Source organism: Sander vitreus, chromosome 3 (genome assembly GCF_031162955.1).
Source record: "Sander vitreus isolate 19-12246 chromosome 3, sanVit1, whole genome shotgun sequence".
Lineage (NCBI taxonomy): Eukaryota > Metazoa > Chordata > Actinopteri > Perciformes > Percidae > Sander > Sander vitreus.
This window is the reverse complement of record NC_135857.1, coordinates 19,616,255-19,640,807: the sequence shown is the minus strand read 5'-3', so window position 1 is coordinate 19,640,807 and position 24,553 is coordinate 19,616,255. Positions and strand designations below refer to the sequence as shown.

At 41.5% G+C, this 24,553-nt stretch overlaps 3 protein-coding genes across 4 annotated transcripts in view; 1 reads left to right on the top strand and 2 right to left on the bottom strand.

Annotated features, from left to right (window-relative positions):
* Positions 1–230: 230 nt before the first annotated feature.
* On the bottom strand, positions 231–17,383 carry baz1b (bromodomain adjacent to zinc finger domain, 1B). Its single transcript, XM_078246411.1, has 21 exons — positions 16,576–17,383; positions 15,269–15,385; positions 14,157–14,301; positions 13,587–13,779; positions 13,220–13,341; positions 12,762–12,959; positions 12,479–12,667; positions 11,028–12,348; positions 10,661–10,816; positions 10,268–10,406; positions 9,983–10,146; positions 9,586–9,700; positions 9,403–9,501; positions 8,793–8,970; positions 7,782–7,967; positions 7,297–7,444; positions 6,476–6,623; positions 5,710–5,828; positions 4,697–4,836; positions 3,513–3,619; positions 231–3,011 (listed from the first exon to the last, which is right to left on the bottom strand). Exons 1-21 carry the CDS (start codon positions 16,692–16,694, stop codon positions 2,360–2,362), a joined length of 4,755 nt encoding a protein of 1,584 aa, XP_078102537.1. The 5' UTR covers positions 16,695–17,383; the 3' UTR covers positions 231–2,359.
* Positions 17,384–17,829: 446 nt separating this feature from the next.
* Positions 17,830–20,204, bottom strand: bcl7bb (BAF chromatin remodeling complex subunit BCL7B b). Of its 2 annotated transcripts, none has more exons than XM_078246408.1 (6): positions 20,036–20,204; positions 19,453–19,528; positions 19,261–19,345; positions 18,953–19,111; positions 18,656–18,762; positions 17,830–18,495 (listed from the first exon to the last, which is right to left on the bottom strand). In XM_078246408.1, exons 1-6 carry the CDS (start codon positions 20,146–20,148, stop codon positions 18,424–18,426), a joined length of 612 nt encoding a protein of 203 aa, XP_078102534.1. In that variant the 5' UTR covers positions 20,149–20,204; the 3' UTR covers positions 17,830–18,423. The 2 variants fall into 2 exon arrangements, with proteins under 2 accessions (XP_078102534.1, XP_078102535.1); XM_078246409.1 differs by having other exon boundaries at positions 18,656–18,759.
* Positions 20,205–23,102: 2,898 nt separating this feature from the next.
* hip1 (huntingtin interacting protein 1) overlaps positions 23,103–24,553 on the top strand; it is a 53,082-nt gene continuing 51,631 nt past the window's right edge. Inside the window, exon 1 of the mRNA XM_078246404.1 lies at positions 23,103–23,419. Coding sequence (XP_078102530.1) covers positions 23,303–23,419 — 117 coding nt within the window. The 5' untranslated portion in view covers positions 23,103–23,302. The remainder of the gene's footprint in view (positions 23,420–24,553) is intronic.

Sequence of the window (24,553 nt, the reverse complement as noted above, 5' to 3'; positions counted from 1 at the left end):
CAAATTGTGTGATTAAGGCTTAACACAACCATCATAAGCTTCACATGTTCCACAAAATGTTTTCATGGAATAGTTTAAGTCCAAGCTGCTCATCCTCCTCCTCTGTGAAAATCAAACCATTTATCCTCTGTCATATCACTTTTGGCTGCAACGCACACATATTTGAAGCTAGTTTGGCTTCTATTTGAAGATGATGTTTTTGAGAAAAGAGTCCACACAGAGAGTAAGACCATGTTTGATGTTTTATTAAAAAGTAAAATTAGACATCAGTCGGTGCTCACGGCTAACCCGTTTCTCTCCCCGACCATCTTATCACAAGGTTTTACAGATGGCAGTGATGTGTGTCTGTCTGACCAGGGGACGCTTATCAGCTCAACACAAAACAGGGAAACTACAGTCTTCGTCCATAGCCTTTATTGGAAATTCTTTACATGTGAATCCTCTGAACCTGCCCAACCCCAACTTTAGAGACTATAAATATATATATAAAAAAAAGGAAGTGTAAAAGACTTTTTGCAGTTCCTCCAAGAACAAAGAAAGCATTTACAGTCAGGTCTCAACTTGAGAAGGGCAGTAACCTTTTGTTTGTTCAATGAAATGTCAAACAATTACAACAGTGATTTTATAATCATGTCAGGAACAAAGCCAAATTTAAACAAAAATAAGAGGGGGGGAATCAGTGGCCAAATGAAATCAGTAAGGTCTTGATGATAACAGCACTAGAAAAACACAGGAGACCAGCACAGTACAGACGTTAGAGGGTCAGTGATATATATGTTCTGCATACTCAAAAGGTTTGTTAGGTTGTCTGTGTATTACAAAACAAGTTGTAGAGCCAAAATACACCAGCACTACGAAGCTCCCCGTCCTTTGATGACCAGTGAGCCCACAAAGCAGTGAGTTACAGCAGTCCAGCTAACAGCACGGTCAATGAATTATTAGGAAACAGATGGGACAAAAAGTATTCAGAGAGCAGAAGTGGAGCACCGCCTGGTGACTGAACCAGGACATGCAGGGGGAAACCTTCATTTTGCATCCTACGAGCCGTTTCACCCACGCAAATCCTTTTAAAAAGAGTGACTTTAGGGTGTTTGTTACAAAAGTGTACAAGTGACAATGAAAAGTGAACCCACTCCTGACATGTTCTCTGCATCGACTAGGAGAGCCCTGGTTAAACCTCGCCATTTGTTGGATATGATTAAGATCAACAAGTTATCATTTACAATACCAAATAAAATGTGCAAAAAAATATCAAATATTCAAAAATGCCCATTTTCTTAACAAAAGTCACATTTGTTGTTTTGAACACCGTTTACAAAATGTTTACGCACATAATTTCAATAAAGTCTGGTCCTGCAGCTGCTGGCATAATAGGTGCACTTTGCACAAGAGGAGTGCAAACTGACGGAGCATTGAGGTACAGGTTCTTTTAAAGTGGCAGGGCACTACAGAGGAGGAAAGGCTGGTCAGCTCTACACGCCAAGGAGGAGACTCCAAGTCAGGTCCCTGTTTTTTTAAAACATCTTGGCACTAAGAGCTGAGTTGAAGATTGTGTTTTTAGCACTAAAGTGATGCAACTACATGTGTGACATGCAGTCTGAACCCAGCTTTTGACAATAAATCTGCACCTGGGCAGGAAAAAAAAAAAAAAAATTATACTACTAGTAATAAAATCCTACCATGTGTGTCTAGAGACTTGCATTTGACTAAAGATAATGTTGGCGTCAAGATGCTTATAGTAGTAAGAGGGATTTACAGGCGACGGGAGCATTTAATATCAGCTATCAGCGCTGTTTTTAAGCCAAGAAAGATTTTGGCTACATGGACACTTCAAGTCAGTGAAAACACCATGACTTGTAACAGAGATGAGGGTGGAACAAACACTTTACAGCTAGACAAGTGATGGCTGGACTTTGTGTGTCAAGGGTGAAGACAGACCTCTGATTACACTGTACTGGTGTTTGGGGAGTCACAAATGTAAAAATAAAAGCAGTTCACGGGACAACATTTTAAGTCAAATTACACACGTGTGAGGTTGTCGAAGTGGAACTGAAATTCAAATCAAAGAGTCTTAAGAGCTATGAGGACCCATCCATTATCTCAAATGTCTCATTTTTCTTGGCTAGAAGAAAAAAAAAAAAAAAAATTGAACTTGGTACAAATATAAATCAGTTTTCTTTTGTCGTTTTTCAAAATATGAACAGAAATTTAGTAACACAAAAAAGTCCTTCTGAGGATTAAGTCCCGCTGGCTGTGAGGAGGAGGGGGTGATGGAGGGGTCTTGATCATTTTTAGAAGAGCGGGACAGAAATTTTAAAGCAAAGAGAGACGACCAAACAAACAAAAATCACCCTGGTCTTCATGAGCGTTTCTGTCTCTTGGAATGTTGCTGCTTGCTGGACCGGTCCTCGTCGCTGCTCGCCACCCTGGCATCGCCCCGGCCCCCCCGCTGACGAGTTCTCCGTGTGTCCCGCTCGCCATCGCTATCCTGCTCCCTGTAATCCTTCCTGCCTGAGGTGGTAGAGGTCCGCTTACTTCTCCTCCTGCCATCATCATCATCATCATCCTCATCCTCCTCGCCACTCTCGCTCTCCTCTTCCCTTCGTCCCTGAACATTTCTGGTTTTCTTCCTGTTCGATTTGCCATTCTGAATCTTCTTCGGTTCCTCTTCATCCTCCTCAGCTTCTTCCTCCTCCTCCTCCTCTTCCTCAGATGTTGCAGGGGCTCGGCTGACGCGTTTGCGTGACCGCCGGCGGAGGTAGCTGAGGCCAGGCAGCAGCTTTTGGAGCAGCTCAATGAAGGACTGCTCTGTCTTGACCATGCAGGAGAGGACGCTGCTGCCCTGCTGGTTGTACTCCTCTGCGTTGGAGAAGACGAGCTTCAGGTCTTCCAGGAAATCCTGGCCGTGACGATACAAGCCTTGGCTGAACTTTCCCAGCATCGTCTGGAAATCCATGGGCTGGGAGATGATGTCCAGGTAGTCCTCTGCCTCCTCCGTGGACACAGGCTCCCTGTACGAGAAGCCAAGTGGTAGAAGAGGGCCACGTTAGGCATCATATTCATTCTTGATGTCTAAGTCATTCAGGTAGTAGGATATGTCGATTTACTACGACAAACTCCAAAACTAATTTGTGATTTATTCATGGGTCTAAAGACCTGCAACAACACCGGCAGCATCTCTCTCCAGGGTAATCTGGTAATACTGTTTTAGACTACGTAGCAACACGTTAAACGTTCAATTCAGTAGATCTTAATCTTTCAGTCTTAGTGATATCATACATGTTGAATGTACTGGGGATGGGGTGTCAAGATTTTATATGACAAATGAGGTCACCCTGACAGACCAATTTTGGGTCTCTACCAATACAGGAAATGTTATACAAACTAGCACAATTTATGACTCCTAGGTGTAAACACTTTTCTCCCACATGCAAGTAGTTGGTGCTGCTCCAGAGTACTTCATAAACTTAATGTCCATTCATTCAAACATTCAGATTATGTCCTTTGCTCACCTGAAAGGCCAGCTGTAGCGGAATTTCATCAGTTTCTTGAGGATTTCCTCGCACCTCTCCAGCTCCAGCGCCTGCCTGCGCACTCCTGATAGGGAACTCTGTCGCACCTGCAGACACCGCACACACAGACAATTAGAACACACTGATTTATGCTATGCTGCCAATGACAATGTCTGTCTCTTTCTCAGATATAGATCAACTGTTGCACTCACGTTTCCTGTTTTAAGTGTATTCTTTAACACTAGAACAACCATGGCGGTCATTTTGACCGTTTTGAAATTTATGTGTAATAACTTTGCTGAATAAAAAAAAAAATACAATCCAGCTGCTGCCTGACTTTTCCTAAAAGGAAATTTAAACTTTGTTCTTATATACACATTACACAAAAGGCAAAGAAAATACAATCACTTTTACCTATTTCGGCCATACACGGTCATATTGACCGCTCGGGTTTTTGCGGTATTGTTTTTAATTTTTCGCGCGGTTGAAGATGCATCTTGGTTGCTTAGTAACTACCATAGTTTCTGTCAGAGAAAGGTAACTAGCGGTCTCAAGTAACAAGTGTGGGCATCGCCGATGGGCCGAAGGCAAAGCCAGAGTCGGTAGCAGGCTACTACGGCGTGGATGGACTCAGTTCTGAATCGGAAGGCAAACACCGGGCGCTCGCTCTGTGAAAGGCGCGGAACACGTAGATGGCCGGTGGCTGTTTACATCTTCATATAACTTTATACATCCTCCAACTGGCTGGAATCATTGCACACATCCTCTCCAAGGAGTGCACCAGCAGTAAAATTGGCGCCAAAATGGAAGCAGTGCCAGGTTAGGTTATAGCTAAATTAATTTGGCTGTTATGAGTTCAGTTGAATGAATTTCAACACCAGATTTTTCGGGATATGAAATAATTACGGTTTACTATGCCATGATATGAATTATTGAAACACGTATTACTACTCAAATGTATAATTAAACTCGTTAAAATGTACATTTCGGTGTTATAACGTTTTTTCTAAAGATATCCTAACACAATACAATATCGCAATTAGGTATGTATCATGAGAGATTATAGAGTTTGGAATCTGGCGGTCAAAATGACCGCTCACAGCAGTTCTAGTAGTTATGGAATTCCGGCACTTCTAGTGTTAATTCTTCTAAGAAGACCTAGCTTCTGTATGCTGGTTTCTTACCAGTTCATCGATGTCCGCAGGGCTGTTGGGGCCAGTCCTCTGTTTGCTGCTCTGACTACTCGAAGACGACTGCTTCTTGGGTTTACTTTTTGAACTTTTCTGCCGAGACGAAGACTGCTTATTTTTCTTCCTTGGTCTCACTGTGAAGAAATAACGAGGTGATCAGGACAAGAGGAAGAAGAGGTCGGAGGCAAGTGAAAAAGAAAAAGAACCCCAGTGGAAACACTTAGTTTTGTATGCACCAAAAAGGCATAGGAACAATAAAATCAATGAATATCTGAAATGTTGCCATGTGTAACCAACATTAACTGCTAATTTGTCATGTCACGCAGCCTGCAGATGGGCAATTATTTTAATGAGGGTATTGTTTCTAAGTTACAGTTAAGTTAATGCTTAATTGTTCGTCGTATTATTTAAATTTTTTATTAATTTTTTTCCTCCCTTCCAGCGGGCAATGCTGTAGACTATCGCAAAGTCTCATGCTAGAAATAAGAAAAATGATCTGTTCTGCCACTCTTTCAAACTATTGATGCATAAAAGTTCTTAATTGTCATCCTTCACATGCACGCTTGAACTGACAGAGGGGATCATTCTGCCACATACTTTGAGTGAAGCCAGAGTGAGACATGGCATCAAAGCAAAAGGTCCAGACCTGAGCTGTGCTACATGACAACACACAGACAATAGAGACAGGGAGAGGACAGGGGCCGTTACTCCCCGTCAGCATTCTTCTCATTCCCAACCTTTAGCATCCCGTTTTCCAAAACCAACTGTGACTTATTCTTTTGGACAACTCAATTTATTTGTTGTATTCTTTGTTTTGTGCCATTGTTTTTAATACAAAATGTAACGTATTGATGATGCAAGGATTCCAATCTGGAGTTGGTACATAGAAGTCAAAAGAGACATTTGGCCGCTCATCCTTAACTTATCCTGGTTGATACCCTGATGATGAACCATTGAACCAAGACAATTTTGTGAAACCTGGACTTTATTCTCTCGCCGATACTCACAGCTGTGACCCATGGCTTTGTAGTCATTCTCTTCCTCATCCTCTTCATCTTCCTCCTCCTCCTCCTCCTCAGACTCCTCCTCGTCCTCTTCTTCATCGTCTGTGTCTTGGTTGTAATTCCTGCAATAGAGGGGTTGCCAATCAAAAACCTTTACACGGATTACAAAGACAGAACATGGTCTGTAGTTGGAAAGGAGGCAGGGTTTACTTTAGAGGTTTGTTAGAATTAGGAAAAATAAATCATTTTATATATATATATATATGTTATATATATATATATATATATAGTTTCACTAATGTGTATGTAGAGTCTCACTAATACTAGAGCCACTGCGCTGCCATTTTCCTGCCAATTTACATTTTGTGGCTGGGGTTATGCACAGTGAGGGGAGTACAAACTTGAGTACTACTACAGCTTTAAGAATGCAGTCCTTTTAAAAACAGTGGGGAAGAAATGTGTCCATCAGAAACCTGCATAGCCCAATTTATCCAACTTCATTTAGGTCTACAGTCATTTTATAATGAAAACGTCTTTGTATGCACACATCTAGTAAAAGGTTGTATTGCAAAATGACAGATTGCCACTGTAAATGCTCCACTATTTACTGTATGCAAAGCACTCATTTTTGTGAGAAATAAAAATATTTCACTTTTAGTCAATATTTGTTACTGCACACAAATTAAATGCCATTTCTATGTTTACATGAACTCTTAACAGTTTACAGCGATAATGAAGGACAGTGACAAAGTGTGCGGCGGACAGTTACCTTGAACGGGAGCCGCGTCTGGCCACAGTGGGCTGGCAGGCCGGGCACAGCCACTCTCCGTCAGGAATGCGGTACAGGGCCGGTCGCAGACAGAACAGGTGGAAGGCCTTGTTGCACTCATCACAGAGGATGAGTTTCTCATCGTCACCTGGAAGAGGATCAACATTTACCATAGGACTGGCTAAAGAAGGCATTTTTAAACCAATTTCCTGGTTTTACCTAAAATGTATTCAGTATGCCCACATTTCTGTTCCCATATTCACTCCCTGAAAAGGCCAACAAACTCTGTGCAAGTAACCAAGTTTTTAATCGTCATCTTATCACTACAGGTTCACCTGTTGGCCTGTGGATCTGCCGGCTCTGTATGTAGACCTGCCTTACACTACTAGTCTGCCCTGCTCTGAGCCTGCTGCCCTGTTTGGATCTGGGTCTAGACTCCATCAGCTTCAGCACAGATGGGCTCTGCCTGAGCACTAGACAGGAGGCAGAAGGGTAGTGGTGTAGCAATGCTTCACTCAAACTGCAACTCAACAATTCAGCACACCTATTAGTAAAGACTGACTGTTGTACTGACTGTGTCTTCGTGAAGAAAAACATGAGAAACCATATTTATTAGACAGGCGCCAGTTGTGGTGCTGTAGTTCTGTTTAGGTGATCCGAGGTCAGATATAGACCAAAATGTTATTTGTCCCGTTATTGGTCAAAGAAAGCCATGTTACAACAAACATTTCTATGTCAATGAAGCCATGACGCTCATATAGGCTGCAAATTCCTTTTTTTGAGACCAAATGAGTGAGACAACAGCAGAAAACTGTCCTTACCTTTCCTGCGACAGACTTTGCAGCGAGCGTTCTCGGCAGACATGTCCCACTTTATGCAAGCGTCCAACATTCCCAGCAGGACGTGCATGCGGGAAAAGGTCTGGGCCTCTCGGATGGCAGTCTTCCACTTCTCTACTGCTGTCGCCACCTAAGAAAGAGGAAAAGCCCAGATTTGTTTACCTCAGAACTTTACATGAAGAAAGAGTTCAATAGTGATAGCTCTGTCTGTATGAGTCTTTAGTGTGTTCAATTAAATTTTATGTGCCCATCTCATAGCTCCGTGTTTTCTTGCAGATATAAAAACTCATTACAGGAGCTTTGACATTAATACGCTTTACCTAGAGTTATGACCATGATGCCTTTAATACCTGTGCAAACCTCCCCAGTGAAAATCAGACAATCCCAACATCCAGTGACTTTTTAAAATGGACCTTTGAGACACCAACTTAAAGCTAAAGTTGAATATTGCAACTCTGTTCTCTTACCCTAGCCTCTTCTGCCAGTCTCTTCTCCTCGTCCACCTCTTCAGCCTTGCTGCTTTCCTCCCCTCCTTGCTTTTTCTTCTTTTTCTGCTTGGGGGCCATGAATCCCTGCAGGAACTTTTTGATTACACAGGCCTGAATGGTGATGATGCATTCGCCAAAGTCTTTCAAGCTCTCCATGTCTTTCAACTGTGAATAGAGGACGAAACAAATCAGTTATCAGTTACAATCCCAACGTTTGGTGGCCAACACTGACAAACTACATAAAATCATTAACACTCCACTGTATAACAAAACATTAGGTGTTTCACAAGCACAATATGATACAAGCAATGTCATCAAACCTATTTTTGTACCATCATCAATGCTTGTAAACACAGGGGTAAACCACTTTTAACCATTAAATTATTTGCGAAAATAAAAACATAAAAACACACACACACACACACACACACACACACACACACACAGTAACCTTGTGTAACATAACACAAAACATTGTAGAGCCTCGGTATGTAGTGGTTTCTTTTTCTAAGATCATTTTTTGGGGCATTTTAGGCCTTCATTTGGATAGGACAGCTTAGGCTTGAAAGGACAGAGAGAATGGGAATGACATGCAGCAAAGGGCCGCAGGTCGGAGTCAAACGCGCGGCGTCGAGGAGTAAACCTCTATATATATATATAGGCCCCTGCTCTACCAGGTGAGCTAACCAGGCGATGTAGTGCTTTTTCTTCTTCATATGCTTTCTACATTATTTTTTTCTCAAATCACCCATTTTCTCAACTGAGTACATTATATATGTATAATCAAAATACCACTTCCTTTTGTACACATTTGTTTCATGCTTTTTTTTTTTTCTTTTTTTTTTATATAGGCGTTTCCAGGTGTTAACAGAAGGTTGAACACAGTCACTCACCCCAAAGAAAGAATTTTCTCAGTCGTCAGTGAACATTAATGTTGAAATTTCAGGGCTACTGATAGTGATATTGTATGTAGCCAGACAAACTAATCACCTGATCTTCAATGTCCATGTTGTCATCTAGGTATCCCAGGCCTCCCTTCTGGAGTCTCGAGGCTACCTCCTGGATGTCACTGCGGAGGTAATTGAGCAGCTCTGCGTAGCCATCACAGGTCCTAAGGGCCATTTTGCTTTTACGGGTCAGATGGACAGAGTGGAGGATGTCCTGGTACCTGAAACAGGGAAGGGAAAGCTTCGTATTCAGCTTCTCATTTACTGCATCACTGCTGCTACGTTTTTAAGTCATTCATATATATATATATATATATATATATATATATATATATATATATATATATATATATATATATATATATATATATATATATATACACACATACACACACACACACACACAGACACATACACCATTGTTCATACTTTCTTGTAGATGCTCTGGTGGTTTTGTATTCATTTTACTTTCATTCTAAACTTTTTCATAACCTACAAGCTTGCTGCAACTAAAAAGAAAAAGCTTTAAATAGCACCTGTTGGATCACTCCAACAGATTCCTAAAAGCTGGTAAAACCAGGTAATGCTTTAGCAGCGCAGTACAACTGGATACTTGTATGTTTGTTAGAGTAACTGTTTATGAGTGCACGCACCTGCTTTGTATCTTCGCTTTCAGTTCACTCTCTCTAACCCCCTGAGGATGAAGACTTTCCACTAGTTCCTCCAGCTCAGCTGTGCTTTCACATACAAACCTGTAGAGGCAGAAAAAGATGGCGTCAAAAGAAAAGGAAGGAAATCAATCAAATGAAAGAAGAAGACAGAAACAAAGCTCTTACCAGAGGTTCTGGCCCTGGTTGGGAACAGTAGTTTCTATACAGATGTCTGGTGCTGCCCCCTGCTGGGCTCCCTCACAAATAGCACCATCTATGCTGCCATCATCCTTTTCAGCTCCTACAACATAAACGGTAATTAAAAACAAGATTTTTATGACTACAAAAAGTTTGACCAAAACCGCAAATGAATTATGTCCACACACAGAACTGCACACCAAGCAAAACTAAACAAGACATTCATTTGAATTAGAGTCGCAAAGAACCATTTTTAAGTCGATACCAATATATGAGATTTGTATATTTGGGACAGACATCAGCCAATATTAACTTTTTAGCATTAACACAAACATTTTGATGACAAACATTTTGACGAGGATACCTTACACTTAAGTTACTGTACCTTGTGAATCGTGAACAGCGGCCGACTCGCCATCCTCTTCCTCTTCTACCTCGGGCTCAGCTGGTTTGTCCTCTGGTGGAGGGGTGAAGCTGTAGTCGATACTTTCATGCACCCAGCCTTTCTCAATGTACAGACCAGGGACCACGTCAGAAAAAAGCCAGTATCTGGACAAAAACGTCAAGCAGCCGTGGTTATAATTTACTTAGGCTATTCATTGAATTCACCCGATTCCTAACCCTATTTATCTGCGTTTAATCTTTTCAAACGTTTGTGTGCAGCACTAACCTGTTATGACTTCTGTCGGTACCCAGTGGGGTCCTGCGCATGACAAGTCTGGCTTTGGTTATGCCATCCTGAAAGGCCCTTTCTACAGCAGCCCTCTGTTTACGCATCCGCTCCTCTTCAGCCTCCTTCTCCATGCGCTCTTTGGGGGAATAACACAGTAGAGTGAGGTACACTGACTTAAGAATTATAATAAGCTATTAATGATAAACTGGCTTCACTCTAAATGACATGTTCCTACAAGATCTCAGTGGTGGAGAAACTAAGAGAACAAAATCAAATCGTTGTGTCACACGATACATGGTTAGCTTGTCAGTTAACCAACTCTCTTTTTTTTTTTAAAATAGCATATTTTGAAATGGATTATGTGCTCCACTCCCTGCTACAAAAGTTTACCTTTGTTCTGTCTGTCCATCTCCTCCTTCTCCTTCTTGGCCTGCATGGACATCAGCCGCCGGCTCTTCACTGAGCTGATCATGTCCTCTGGCTCTGGCTCCACCTTTACTTCTTTTTTGCTCTCCTTCTTAGCACCCCCCTCTTTCTTTTTCTCGCCTTTGAGCCCAGAAGAAGAAAAGAACAAATAAAAAGTAATATTGACATCAACTTATGTATATGGGGATATCAGTAAAAGACTAAAAGGCTGAAAGAAGATTTTCCGCTCTCTGGTATTTTGACAATAAAAAAAAATGCAGTTGTATTGATGTTTTGTGGGCATTATATAAGCCATTTAGTGCAGTTAAAATAAGTGGGAAAAGAAGCCTACCTTTGCCCTCCATCTCCTTTCGCATCTGCTTCTCTGCCCTCTTGCGGTCATTGACCTCTTTCAGCATTGCCAGACGCTCCTTCCATACCTCAGCAGACCGTTGCTGCATTGCATCGACATGGTCTTCAACAGAGTACGTCATGAGTATGCGGTGGCACATTGCCACCAGCAGGCTGACCTTCTCTTCAGGGCTCAGCTCAAACACCTCGATTGTCTCAAGTTTCTCTAAGAACTCACTGGTCACCACATCATCAAAGCCACCCAAAGCCCCCGAGTCCACTGAGCCCCGGGCGCTCTCCTCGCCATGGGCGTCACATGGCCGCAGGCACAACCGTGCCAGCTCTGACACTGAGTGCATTGTGAGGGGGATCTCAGATAAGGGCATATCAAGCTCACTGTAGCCTTCTGCCAGCTCGTCCTGCAGCAGCGTCTGAAGCAGCACCACCAGCACACGGTTCAGGTAGAGGAAGCCCGACCGCTCCCCAGCCAGGGCTTCCATGAGAGCCCCAGCTGTGATGGGGTACTGGTCATCTGGCATCAGCAGCCCCGCATAGCAGTGGAGGAAGTCCACGACCATAGCCACGTCACCAAACAGGGTGTTGGGCAGCCCCTCGGGCATGTCTACAAGCTTGAACGTCGGCAGGGTCTTGCCACCTTCGATCTCCTGGTCCTCGTATCGGCGTGATTGTTCTCGGCGGACAAGCATCTCCTTCTCACGCCTCTCCTTGGCCTTTTCTCGAAGTTTCTCCTTGACTTCCTCGCGCCTTTTCTTCGTCTCTTCCTGCTTTTCCTCTTCACTCATGGCTGCCCAGCGCTTCTTTTGCTCCAGTAGCTCCCAGCGTTTCTGCACCAGCTCCTTGAGCTCCTCTGGCAGCCGGCCCCGATCATCTGGGGACAAGGTCTTTGCAGCTTTGGAGATGAGGCCGGAAAGGGAGTTCTTTTTGTCCTCTTTGCCCTTGTTTTCCTTATAGTAACGAAGAAGGTGGAGAGCCATAGGGTGCAGTGGCTTCCCCAGTTTAGGCGTACCCATGCTGGTACTACGGGCTCTCTTCTTAGGGCTCCCAGCAGGGGTGCTCTTAGCCAGATGCAGCAGCGTCATCTGCTTCATCTTCGGTGTCTTAGCACCAGCTTTATCCTCCTTTTTAGAAGCTTTGAGGACGTTGAGCTTCTTATCACCGCTCTTACCAGTTTTCTTTCCTTCTTTCTTGTCCCCAGACTTCCTGCCCGATTTTGGAGTGGAGGGTGCCGACCCTTTGCCTTCTCCTTTCTTTGGAGATCCCGAGTTCTTCATCTTGAGAGGGGAGCCATTCATTTTTATTTTCTGAAATACAGTCAAAATGAGCCCATTAAGCAAAGCTTTGACTTTAAAAAAAGGGATACCCCCATAGTTATTAAGTAACTGAAAATATGATATGATATGAACATGATAATATGCATACAATCCAGCTAACCTGCATGTGGCCCCAAATGGTCGGACTAAGGGGCATGCCTAAAGAGTCTTTCTTCTTTTTCCTTTTCTTTTCTCCCTTGTCATTTCCTGAATCTTCTCCTGGGGTGTCAGGGGTCTTGAGCCTCTTGTTAGGTTTACCCTCTGGAGATGACAAGCTCTTACGCTTTGCAGAGGGATTCTCTGCTAAAAACTTTAAACAAAAAAAGAAAAAGTGTGAGCCAAGAACAAGCGACATTTTTAAAATCGAGTAATATTGCAAAAAGAAACTGCCATGAGTAAATTACCTTGTGTGGATCAAGAAGAAAGTCACTGAATTTGCTGGGCAAGTTAAATTTTTTCACCAGTTCATCTTCAACCACCCAGGGAGCACTCTCTCCCATGCCCAGCCTCAGAGCATAGTGCCTGATAAAGTAGCGTATGATCTCCTTGGTTGGAGGGCGCTCCGTTCGGTTAAGACTGTCTGCTGGGACATCACTGATCACCTAGGAGACGAGTCGGTGGGAAAGATTTAGCGTCAACTTCTTTCAAAAATGTAAAACTGTGTAGGTCTCAAAAGATCATCAACCAAACATGTAAGACCGGTTGTGGACCAGGCTGCCAAATATCATCACATTTAGCACAGGAAACTACGGAAGAGTAATATACTGTCACGGGTTTCAAGACAAGACTAATTCTTATCTGGGACTCAGAAGGAAAAGAAGTTCAGACACTTTTCGTTGACTGCTGACAACGAGATACAGACCTTATCCTCGTTGACGAGCTTCACGTCGTACTTATGAGGAAGGAATTTGGGCATCACCCATTTCTTCTTTTCTTCCTTCATGGCATTGGGAATTTTCCTTGGTGAACGTCGCGCTCTGTCACCTAATAGGAAGTAAAACAACATCATGTGTAAGAAATGAGACTTGTTCACAACATAAAGTGAATTAACTGGGGAAATGAAAAAAATGTTATTCTTGGCCTACAAAAACAATATACCACCTGTCATAAAATGGACGCATTTACAATCATTCTACAGCAAGTTTGGTGTTATCCATGCTGCATGGCTACAATATCAATTTGCTTCAAAACTCTTTGTTCACACTCTTTATGCAGCGACTGGTACTCACTGAGACTCTCCCTCCTGTTCTCCTCCTCTCGGGGAGAAGGTTCCTTCCTCTGGTTCTCCTGACTTGCATTCTCCTTGTCGCTAGATGGAGAATCACAGGCACCTTCAAGCTTCTTCTCTCCCATCTCGCCCTCTGGGTTTTCTAGGGGATGGATCTTCACCACCTTCACTTGCAAACTTTTGTCCTTCCCCACCTGAAGTGGAAAAGCGTTGTGAGCATCTCAGAATACAGCAAGTGGAAGTTCTCAATTAAACACCTGCTGGATGGACATCGTTTAGGTTTTACATTAGTGCCAAGTCATATTAGACTTAGCAGTGATTGTATTTTCTTAACACCTCTTAAAAGAACCAAAATCAACTGCTGCCTAAGAGGTAGAACATTAATCCAAAAAATGTTAATAACCTTTGGTAAATTGCCAGCAATATTTTAAAGTGTCTCATTTGTTGTTAAAAATGTATATGGTCCACTAAAGATAATATTAATAGTGATAATGGGTGCTGGAGTCATCATGAGATCTAAATGCAAAGTTACATAACAGACAAGTTTAGAAATGTATGAAGCCAAACTGACCAGGAAGTCACACTCTTCATCCACAGCATACTTGGTAAGGATTTCCATCCAGGCCATTTCAACCAGTTTGTCTAAAGACACTGTGTTGTGGTGGACCATCTCCAGGACCGGCTTCTCAAACCACAGGGGATACTCCTCCTGAAGCCTGCACACAGAAATGGTCAGCAGTTACACACACAATATTTATTTATTTATATATAGAGAGAGTTTAATTATTAAGTTTAATATAGTTTCTGTCTTGCATTCCCATCTTAATGTGCTCCACCTTTTTCAGTATAAAGTCAGACACTGCTTTTATTTGTCCTGATGCTCAGCAAACAATGCTGTTGCCACATCAGACATAAACTGAATTGGTAAATGGGTGTGATGCACTCTATTCAAGACATGATTTATTTCACATTGTTTGGATTTCTGCGATGCATTTGTCACAGGGACCAAAGCATTACATAACAGGGCAACAATGGGCTGAGAGTGACCAGTAGGGGGAGTAAAATATCTTTGCTGATATAATTAGACAGAGCTTAAATACACAATGTGATCCTGAGTGACTTGAGCTCTGGCCAGCTGAACAACGCTCTGCCCCCTCTTTGCTGTGACATCTCTTTGGCCTACCTTTCTCTTGCTGATAGCACATATACAGACAGTGTATGTACACTTGGTTGGTGATAAGTGGACTGACAAAGATCAGTTGAACTTTCCTACAGTTTTTTATGGCTATGTTCTTCCTGTTCGCAGATCAGTCTAAAAGGGAACTATCACCAGGTCATTGCAGATTGAAGGATGACTCAATCACACACCCTCTAAATAGAATGAGAGGAGGAGCACTATATTTATCCAATCATAGCAAAGCAGCAAGCCTTGTGACCGTCACTGGGAGAGTGTCACTCTTTTGTGATACAACTGAGCTGCTGTTATAGGAGGCTAATCTGCATTTTTTTTTTGGCATCTAAACTACCAGTACTGCCATTTACTAAACTGTAGCAGTGTATTCTTCACAGAACATATAACACCCTGTATAGGCCATGGACAGTAATCAACAGAGTCGACTAATGGCTATTATTTAAAAAGTTGGATAAAATCGTGTACAAACAAACTTTGGATGTAATACTAACAGTTCGGTGACTTCTTGTTCCTCCTCCCATGCTTCTTTGTGTGTGAGCTGGTTGCTTCCAGTGCTCTTGCATGTCCAGATGCGCTCATTGTACCTCTGCACGCGTGCCTCGTACTCTCTGTAGGCATTTTGTCAAGGAAATTACAATAGTGACATGTAAGCAGTTCCTCCTTATTTAGCCATTTGCTTACTAACAATATGAAAATAAGTTCTGTGGAAAAAAATTTAACACACATTTCTATGGGTAGTTGATGGGAGTAAAAAGTTTGACTTTGCTACCTCTGGTGATTGTAAAAACAACAGTAAAGTGAACCACATTCTCCACTTGAGAATTAAACCAATTCTGATGATCAGATAGTGTGGAAAGCTAGCTGGGAGGCCTGTGTTTCACATAGCTGTTCTTCAAGCAGGGATGGTAGATTCTGATGTTAAAAAGGTAACGCGACATAAAGACAGTAAAGTGAATTACAACTATGTCGCTGCAGGAATCCACATCTATTAGAACTTATAACAACTCATGCAGCCATAAAAATACATAAAGTCCACTTTTCGCACTGACTGTGTCATACTGATGTCATAACTGGCTTCATAATCTTGCTGACGTTCAAAGTTTTCACATAAACACCAAAACAAGTGGGTAAAGTTACCCTATTATATTAGAACAGAAATATCTATCCCATGCTTAAATCAGTAAACCGTTTTAAGTCAACTGCTGTTCTCTCTTGTCAAACTAAAAAACACAAATGTAGCGGTAGCTAAGGCTAGCTGACTCTAAACATGCAAGCATTAACAGCTAACTAACCAGCCGAGCAACATCCTCAGCCTGTGGAAGCAGACGGCGGGCTATTGTGACATAATGGGATCCCTAACGCTAGCAGCGCGCTAGCTAAACCCACTAGCATTACTAGCTAGCTGACAGTGGGGCCGTGAAAGTGACAGGACGCCTTTTAGCAGCTCTCTATATTTAACTAAGCATGTGAATTGTTCTATGCGCAATTTAAAAGTTAATCTTTACTATAGCTTAGCGAAACAGACAGCTAGCTAACAATGAGTTGATTAGCAAAGCGGTGCTAACGTTAGCCAGCAAGCTTATCATCCGGTGTATACTGTGTACATGTGGGTTAATATTAAATTGGGTGAAGTTTTAAGGGAACATCAAATTAGGTACTGAAGCCCAACAGACCAATGCACGTGTCTATGTGAGCATACATTTAGCCAGTTGAACAAAGCCACTTAGCTAACTATACAGCATCATGCCGACTGGATAGACAAGTCAAGACTGAGCATCAGCATCATGTTAAAGGATACTCTTTGTTCCTGAAGGCCTCCTTGGTGTGCTCGATGATGTAGACCTCTTCTCCCGGGCCTGGTGGCTCGGCTAGCGGCTTAGCCAGTGGGTAAGGTTTCCGGCCTAAAAGCGGTGCCATCTCAAATCCACAGATGGCACGGGTGCCAAGGGTAAAATGAATCTTCTAGCAATAAACTAGCACAATAGCATACAATAATATGTCCTTAGCATGTATGCAAGTGTCCCGAAATATCTTAGCACGTCTCACGTTACCGCCGGCAGGCCCGGCACTCAACGTGTAGCTAGCAGCTAGCTAGCTGACTAACGTTAGCTAGTAGGATGGATTGCTATCTCGTTGCAAAACAATAACAGTCCGCTTCTTGCCACCCGCCTCATCGCATCCTTCTCCTCTCCTCTAGTAGTGGTGTCATGCTGGTTTTAAGCAATGTCTTAGATGTGAAACAGGTTGCCGGACTTGTCTCTCGGTATACTTAGTAAACTTTTAGCTTCTCCGGATGAACATGTAAAGATGCAAACCACACCGAAATCAAACTCGCGGCAACAGCCAAAGCTCAGTTCAGCAGTAGGTCTGGCGCGTTGTACAATCCCAAGTCTTTGCAAACTAGGCCTGTTCTCGTTTAATCAATTGTATTTGCTGCATGTTCGTACTGTCTGAGCTTCTTGTTGTCAGATAAGAGAATTAGCAAGTGTTACGAAAAAGTAACCTGGATCAATCAAGAGGTTAAATTCCTTGTCGAAATGGCGGGAGTTTCTCGTCCACCGGCACAATTCCGTACACCCTCAGAACTCTGTTTCCCCGGCAGCAAGCAGCGTCGCAAGCACGTCCCGCCCTCCCTCGACGTTCATTGGATTCCTCAGTGAAGGGCCTTCATAGAATTGTTCTGATACGGTTTCTCATTGGCTGTTATGTCCTGTCTATTGTCAAACTAGAATAGCCCCTTAAAAGAAACCACGCCTGCATCGAATATAGATGAGGGGACTAGAGGTCAGCTTGATGACAATAAAGCTTATATGTTCTATTTAGCTCATTCATACTAAAACACATTTAAATATTTTGATTATGTATGTGTTGAAAAATGACGTGGCATTAATTCCTTCATGTATTATCGAAATAATTTCTGAACCTATTGTCTGGGCTCCATTTTGAACAGGTCTGATTAAACAATAGGCCTTATCTTCATGATATAGTAGATTGATTGCCTCAAGGTATCATGGTAAATGCATACCAACCTTGCAGAAACAAGGAACTGAAATAGAATTGGAAAGTAGCATTTATTATGGTTTACAACATTATCAGTTATAATCATAGGCAAATTATATTATAAATATGTAAAAAAAAAAATTGTCTTGCATGTGATAAGCCAAAAGAAGATCTGTTCCAGAAAGAGCCTCGTATTTAACATATAATGGCACATCTAAAAATCAATCTGCATAAAGCTACACATTTAACACCTTTTCAAAATGGCCTGTAAACCTTAAAAATAAAGCAATAGGATATGGAAACATGCAAACGTAAAGTTCAACTGCATAAGTAAATCCGAAAGAGTTTGCCAAAAAAACATTTACAGCATGTGAATTGAAATACACACTGCCTGCAATAACAGTGACTTGCCACACAAAGTTTGGAAAATTCTCTCCATTCATTTTAGAAATCAATTTAAACAGCATACTTTAAAGACCTTTAAAAGTGAACAAGGATTTTGCAGTAAAAACTTTTTTTTTCTCATTTGCTGAAATTTAACATTTTCGGAAATATGTCAAGAGAATCTTGGAATAACTTTGAAAGCTTAGCTAATCGAACTGAAGACAGGTATCGTGTGCATTTTGACAAAATTATTAGAAATGAGCTATCTCAGAGCAGCATTTTCTCCTGTGCAAATCTTCTTTAAAGGGGGTGCTCCTGATTCATCCAATTCCTCCTGTTGAATAAAAAGAAACATGTTTCAATGTTTTGACAACATTCTAGTTAAAATTAACATCAATTGACACCATGCAACAGACCCCAGTGACAGGAATGAATTCTTAATTAATCAAGGAACATGTTCTGGTCTTTTTTGAACCCATTTTCAGAAAGTGAACCTGTGTGTCTGGGGTGCTCCGTCTGACAGCTCCCGATGAAAGAAGGTCCTCCTTGATGAGAGTGGGAGGCTCATCAGCCCCCTCCTGTCCTGAATGAACTGGTTCTGCTTTCACAAGGGTGGAAATATATCCTCATTAATGCAGCTTTGACAGTGAGGGAATACAGAGACGGTACAGGACATAACTAATTGTAATTGTTTATAATTGTCACCACTGAGCTCTAGGATTGATTCCCTTTTATACTCGAATAACGTGTACAATTCAGTGAAAATATACTTGAGAGAGCCATCCACATACCATCCACACTCTCCTGGCCCAGCATTGGTGGCTGAGAGTCTTCAGTACGGAGGCTGGAGGTGTGTGGAGGGCTGACCTGCTGCGAGCTTGAAGTGCTGCTGCTGTTATCCATTTTAGGCTGGTAAACGTCTGACAGAAAGCTCTGGTTGCTGTTTTCATCTGAGCAGAGAGGAGTTGTACTGAACATCAGGTGACATGTTCTCACGCTGGTTTTGTTTTTAGATTGTATGAGTTTGATTGTGTGATCTTTTGGCTTTGCCTACATGCAGTGGTTCCAGTATTTTAATAAATACAGCCACAAAACTCACCAGTGAAATCCAGTAAAGAGTTTGTGTTTTCCAGGACCACATCTTTCAGTCCTCTATCTCCACCTGTGGATTTGGTCCGATATATCTGAACACAAAGAGGGGTTTGTAAAATCAGACTACTCACTAGATGTATTAAAGTAAGTCCTTGAAAGTGAAATAGTGATTTTTTTTTTATGTGACAGAGGCCCCCACCTGCTTTGTTTCTGTTACTGGCACCCACTTGAATATGCGTAAAGATGTGTCTCCAACTGTCACCCATTTCTTCTCCCTGGGAATGAAATTAGTTATTAGTTAGTTATTAGTTATTATTTTCGAAAGGTCTAACACCAAACCATCTGCTTTAATAGTATAAATCTGTAACGTGACACAGCCTGCATGCTCGTGTCCTTTCTGTCCACAGCAGAGACACAGCAGCTAATCAAATCAAATGTCCTATTGTGCTCACTTACAGCGATCGTTTACCTTACATGGCGTTTAAAAGCCACGAAGATAGGTCCGAAGGTGTTCATTAATGTCATGTTATGTGACTACGGGACAGTCGTCTACATTACGCCGCTCAGCATGTGAGGCTGTGGCCATATTGACAGCTCTAGCTCTAGGCGGAAAAAAACTCAGCTAGCTCCGCCTCTCCTGTCAACCCGGGGCATTGATTGGTCAGCAGCTCCGTCAATCATCTAACTTTTCCGACTGAAGTTTGTTGAGCGACGCAGCAGATATCAGGCTACAGTCTACCAATACATTCCCCTCCATATTGTCCCCAAGACAGCCTACATACCATTTGCGCACCTTCTCGATGGCTGCCAGGACCTTTTTAATGTCATCTTTAGCCCGACTTCGGGTCTCAGCGCGGCCTGATCGTCCCGACATCTTGATGCTGTTATGATTCATCTACAGATGCATCTGAAAACTTCGACCAAACCCCAGTCCACCGTTACAGTGGTAATCTCGCGAGATTTCATCATCTCATTTTTTTGTTTCTCTTTTTTTGTGCTTCATCCTCCTCAGTATGCTCATACTGTATGTAGGCATACTGTAATGATTGGGTGGTAGGTGCTATTTATTTATTTATTTATTTATTCATAATATATTTATTTATCTGGGTTTGAAGTTTATATTAACAGTGTATACTCATATACATAAGTACTGTGCTTAAGTACACATTTGAAGTACTTATACTTAACTTGAGTATTTCTATTTTATGCTACTTTATATTTCTACTCCACTACAATGTAGTAATATTGGACCATAAATGCTATTGCACCTTACTACATAAATATTCTCAAGGACCCAAAAACTGCTTTTACTGTTGTTTATCACTTTACATTTGTTAACATTTATTTACACTACCTGTATTTTTATTTTTGTCATCGCACTGCATGTTTGTTATTGCACTATATGTCTGTAGCCTACCTTCTAGTCTTGTATCTTGTTCTGCACCTGTTTTTGTATTTTGTTGTTTGCACCTTAAATATTATTTTTAATTTGTTTGCACTGGGGATCAGGGAAACACAATTTTGTTCCTCTATGTACTGTACTGAACTGTATGGATGACAATAAAGTCTCTCTTATCCCTTTTAATGTACCTTTTTACTCTACTACATTTACGTGACAGGTATAGTTTCTAGTTACTTTCCAGTTTAAGATTCTACATAAGCTTATAGTGCATTGTTAAAGATAAAACCAGTGGTTCCCAACCTTTTTGGCTTGTGGTCCCTACAAAAAAAGCTGTATCTGGTTGGTGTCCCTTGTTCCATTTTAGATGTTAGCAGTTCCACCGAAGAATAATTTCATCCCGGCCAGACTTAGACTCAGATGGTTTCATTTAGATAATTGCTTGAGGCCCAAAGAGTAACACTGATATTTCACAAAAAGTATTCTATAATATGATTTGAGCTGCAGAACTTGAATTTCTTTGTTCTTTCCTACCCCATTAATATTATTATTAATATTCTCACGACCACTCAGATTTAAAAAAATCTTCATCAAACTTGCTCCACCTCGATCACCTCAACAGTTAAATGATATTTAAAAAATCTAATAATGTGATATATGATAATATGTCTGTCACAGGAGCCATTTTTCAAGAATGTGTACTTATACTTTTGATACTTATAGTACGTTTAGCTGATAATACTTCTGTACTTTTACTGAAGTGGGATTTTCAATGCAGGACGTTTACTTTGAGTAATTTTACATTGTAGTTTTGGTATTGTTACTTGGACAAGTTGTGGTAGCACTAATCAGGACACCATAAGGGAACTCATTTTTTTGTTTCCTGCAGCGAGTATGGCATTAAAAGTACTGTATTGTCAGTAACTAGGAATTTAACCTGATTATATTATATTAAATGTAATAGATTCAAATATTTTCCTTGCATATTACTATGAGATTGTTGCAAAAGGGCAGGGATTATGATTTCTCCTATTAAATTGTTGCTGCCTACAACAACAAGCATAATTTCAACAACTATAATAAATGCAATTTCTATATCTATTGTGTTTTTTTTTGTCTTAATTTACTTCTGCAATATAATATACAGCAATAGTTTAAAAGTTTAAGACTAAATATCACTGTTCCTGAAGTTGCCTGAATTCCCCAACCCAGCCACATTTTTTGTTAAGATGTATATGTCATATCTGTACGATAAGACTGCAGGAGTATTTCTTTTGGACAGGGCTAGAAAATAAAAATCCCAACAGATGCCGTGGGCGGGCCCTGCTGCAGCTCCAGCCAGTGGCTACAACACTGGGAGGAGTCAGTGACAGTTGCCAGAGAAAATATCCAAATACATCTATTGTAAATGGAGACCTTCCGGGTTTTAGTTCAATACACATTTGAGTTAATTAGTAACAAGTAATTATGACACTACAATCTTGTTTTACATGTAAGAACTGGACCTAATTTCATTTCACGCATTACAGCTTTGGTCTTCAACGTTTTTTTAGCCAAGGACCTTTTAACTAAAAGAGAGACGGAGCAGGGACCCCTCCCCCCCACCCACCCACCCACCCACCCAATACTAAGCTATTAAAATAATTATTGTTGGCATGATTTTATAAATCATGTTTTAATGTTAAACATACATGTGGCACACTAAATCCTCAGGATTAACTGTATCTGTGAATGGCTACCTTAGTGACTACCTTACCTGTAGGCTAGTACACAATATGGACTGAGGTCATAAAATCTACATCTTTTAACTTATTCCCTGTTATATTTTGTTCTTATTCTTATCCAATCAGTCAGCTAATATGTTATTATGTTAATATTTCATAGTCATAGTTAATATTTAATAATAATCTACTGCACTGTTCAATCCCTGCACTGTTCACTTTTGCACTATCACCATTGCACACAGTCTACCATAGCACCTTATCATGGTCATTGCATCCTGTGAGTGATTTTTATTTGTATTCTTATGTATGTGTGATATATGTGTGTATATGTGTTTGTTGTGTTATGGTTGTGTAAGCTACTGGATGCCTAAAATTTCCTTCGGGATGAATAAAGTATCTATCTATCTATCTATCTATCTATCTATCTATCTATCTATCTATCTATCTATCTATCTAGTAAGCCTATCATTATTGTTTTTTTTTTTAACTAATAGGCTGCTTTATATTTGCTAATAATATGTTGGATTCATGTTAAGACGTTTTCATTTTTGAAAAAACTTTCAAAAATTTTTTGGTGCCCCCTGCAGTAACTTTGCAGACCCCTTAGTGGTCCCGGACCACCTGTTGAAGATCTCTGATTTACAGACTAAAACGTCGGCTAAGGGGTTTTATTTTGAAAAGCGGAAGGGTCCCCTTCCTCTAAGCCTGGCTCACTTTACACTGGTGCCGTTCAGACTGCTCCTGTCATTGACTGGGGTGGTGGACAGAGAGGCCAAATGATCCAGTGAAAGGGGCGACGAGTCCAGCCCAGCATGGACTGCTGCCCGCCATAGTTAGTGCAGCTTTTATTTTTTTTAATTTGTTTTACAGTCTAGCCTTTTTTATCGGCTGAAAGTTTTTTTTCGCTGCTGTGAAAAAAGACGACAATGGATCGAGTGAAAAGCTCCATGCAGCAAGTACCCAACGCTATTCCCAAAGTGATCCGACGGACTGGAGGGGCCAACAGCCTGGAGCTGGAGAAGGAAAACTTTGAGAGAGGGCAGGTATGGAGCAGAGAGGGGGGCTGGGTCACATTCATGTAATGATAGCATTATTTTCCTGAAAGCGTGGGATGAAGCCAAGTCCTTGTCGCTTTATACGGTGGGAGTAGTCAGAATGTTTGCTGTCAGCTCCTTAATTAAACTATGCATTGTGAGATTTTGTCTTGACACACAATAACCGCATTTGACATATTTAGGGAATCCATCTAGTTGTGATACTCCGCTGTTCCTGTACTTGATCCAGATTATGGGTTAGACAGTGTTGCCTTTCCTGATGTCTGCCTGTGATCAGCAGAGATACCAATGAGTCCACTGTACAACAAAAAAGCTGTTGAAATGTAGGTCAATGGCCTTTTTGAATTCAGATATCTGCTGTTTAGAATATCTGCTAGAAAAACCAGAAAAAGAGGGAGTCAAGTGTGACAGGATGTCGGTGCCTTATAGGTCTCCAGTAAAGGCAGGATCAGTGATGATGGTATGATGAGATCTAAATAAAGAGATAAGGACTGATTTTTCTTTGTTTATTTTGTTTAGTTTTCTGTTATGGCTTCTGGAGAATAATGAATGCTGTGTAGCTTCAAAAGCTATATCTGCCTTTGCAGGACTCTCCCAATGAGCATATGTATGTAGGCTGCTGTTATGCTGTGGAGCCTGCTGCTTCCTGCCTGGTGGTCTCCCCTCCCCTCTCCCCAGACCAGGCACAGGGGAGGGAAAGGGGGCAGAAAGTAGGTCAGATAAATCAAGGCAGCACAAACTGCTGTGGTAGTGCTGCAACATAGTGCTACAACATGCTTCTCCCGTTTACAGCGGCTGCTAAATTGGACAGTAGGTATTTGGCAATTCTGTGTCTGGATGGTTGCATATAGTTTTCCCACCCCCCTCTCAGTCCCCCACGCCTCTCCCATCCGGAACAGTAGCAGCATGAATTAGAGTGGCTGGGAGAAACGCATGGTGGCTTTATGTGTCCTGAGCCAAGCCTGGTCACTAGGTCACTGTCAGGCTCCTAAGATCCCACCCTCTGAAAGTGTGTCAAGGCAAAATTGGCTCCTAGATCACAACACAATACATGTACATCATTCCTTCCGAGTTCTGATAACATGTGTTGTGACAATTGAAGTAAAAAGAAATTCGTCTGAA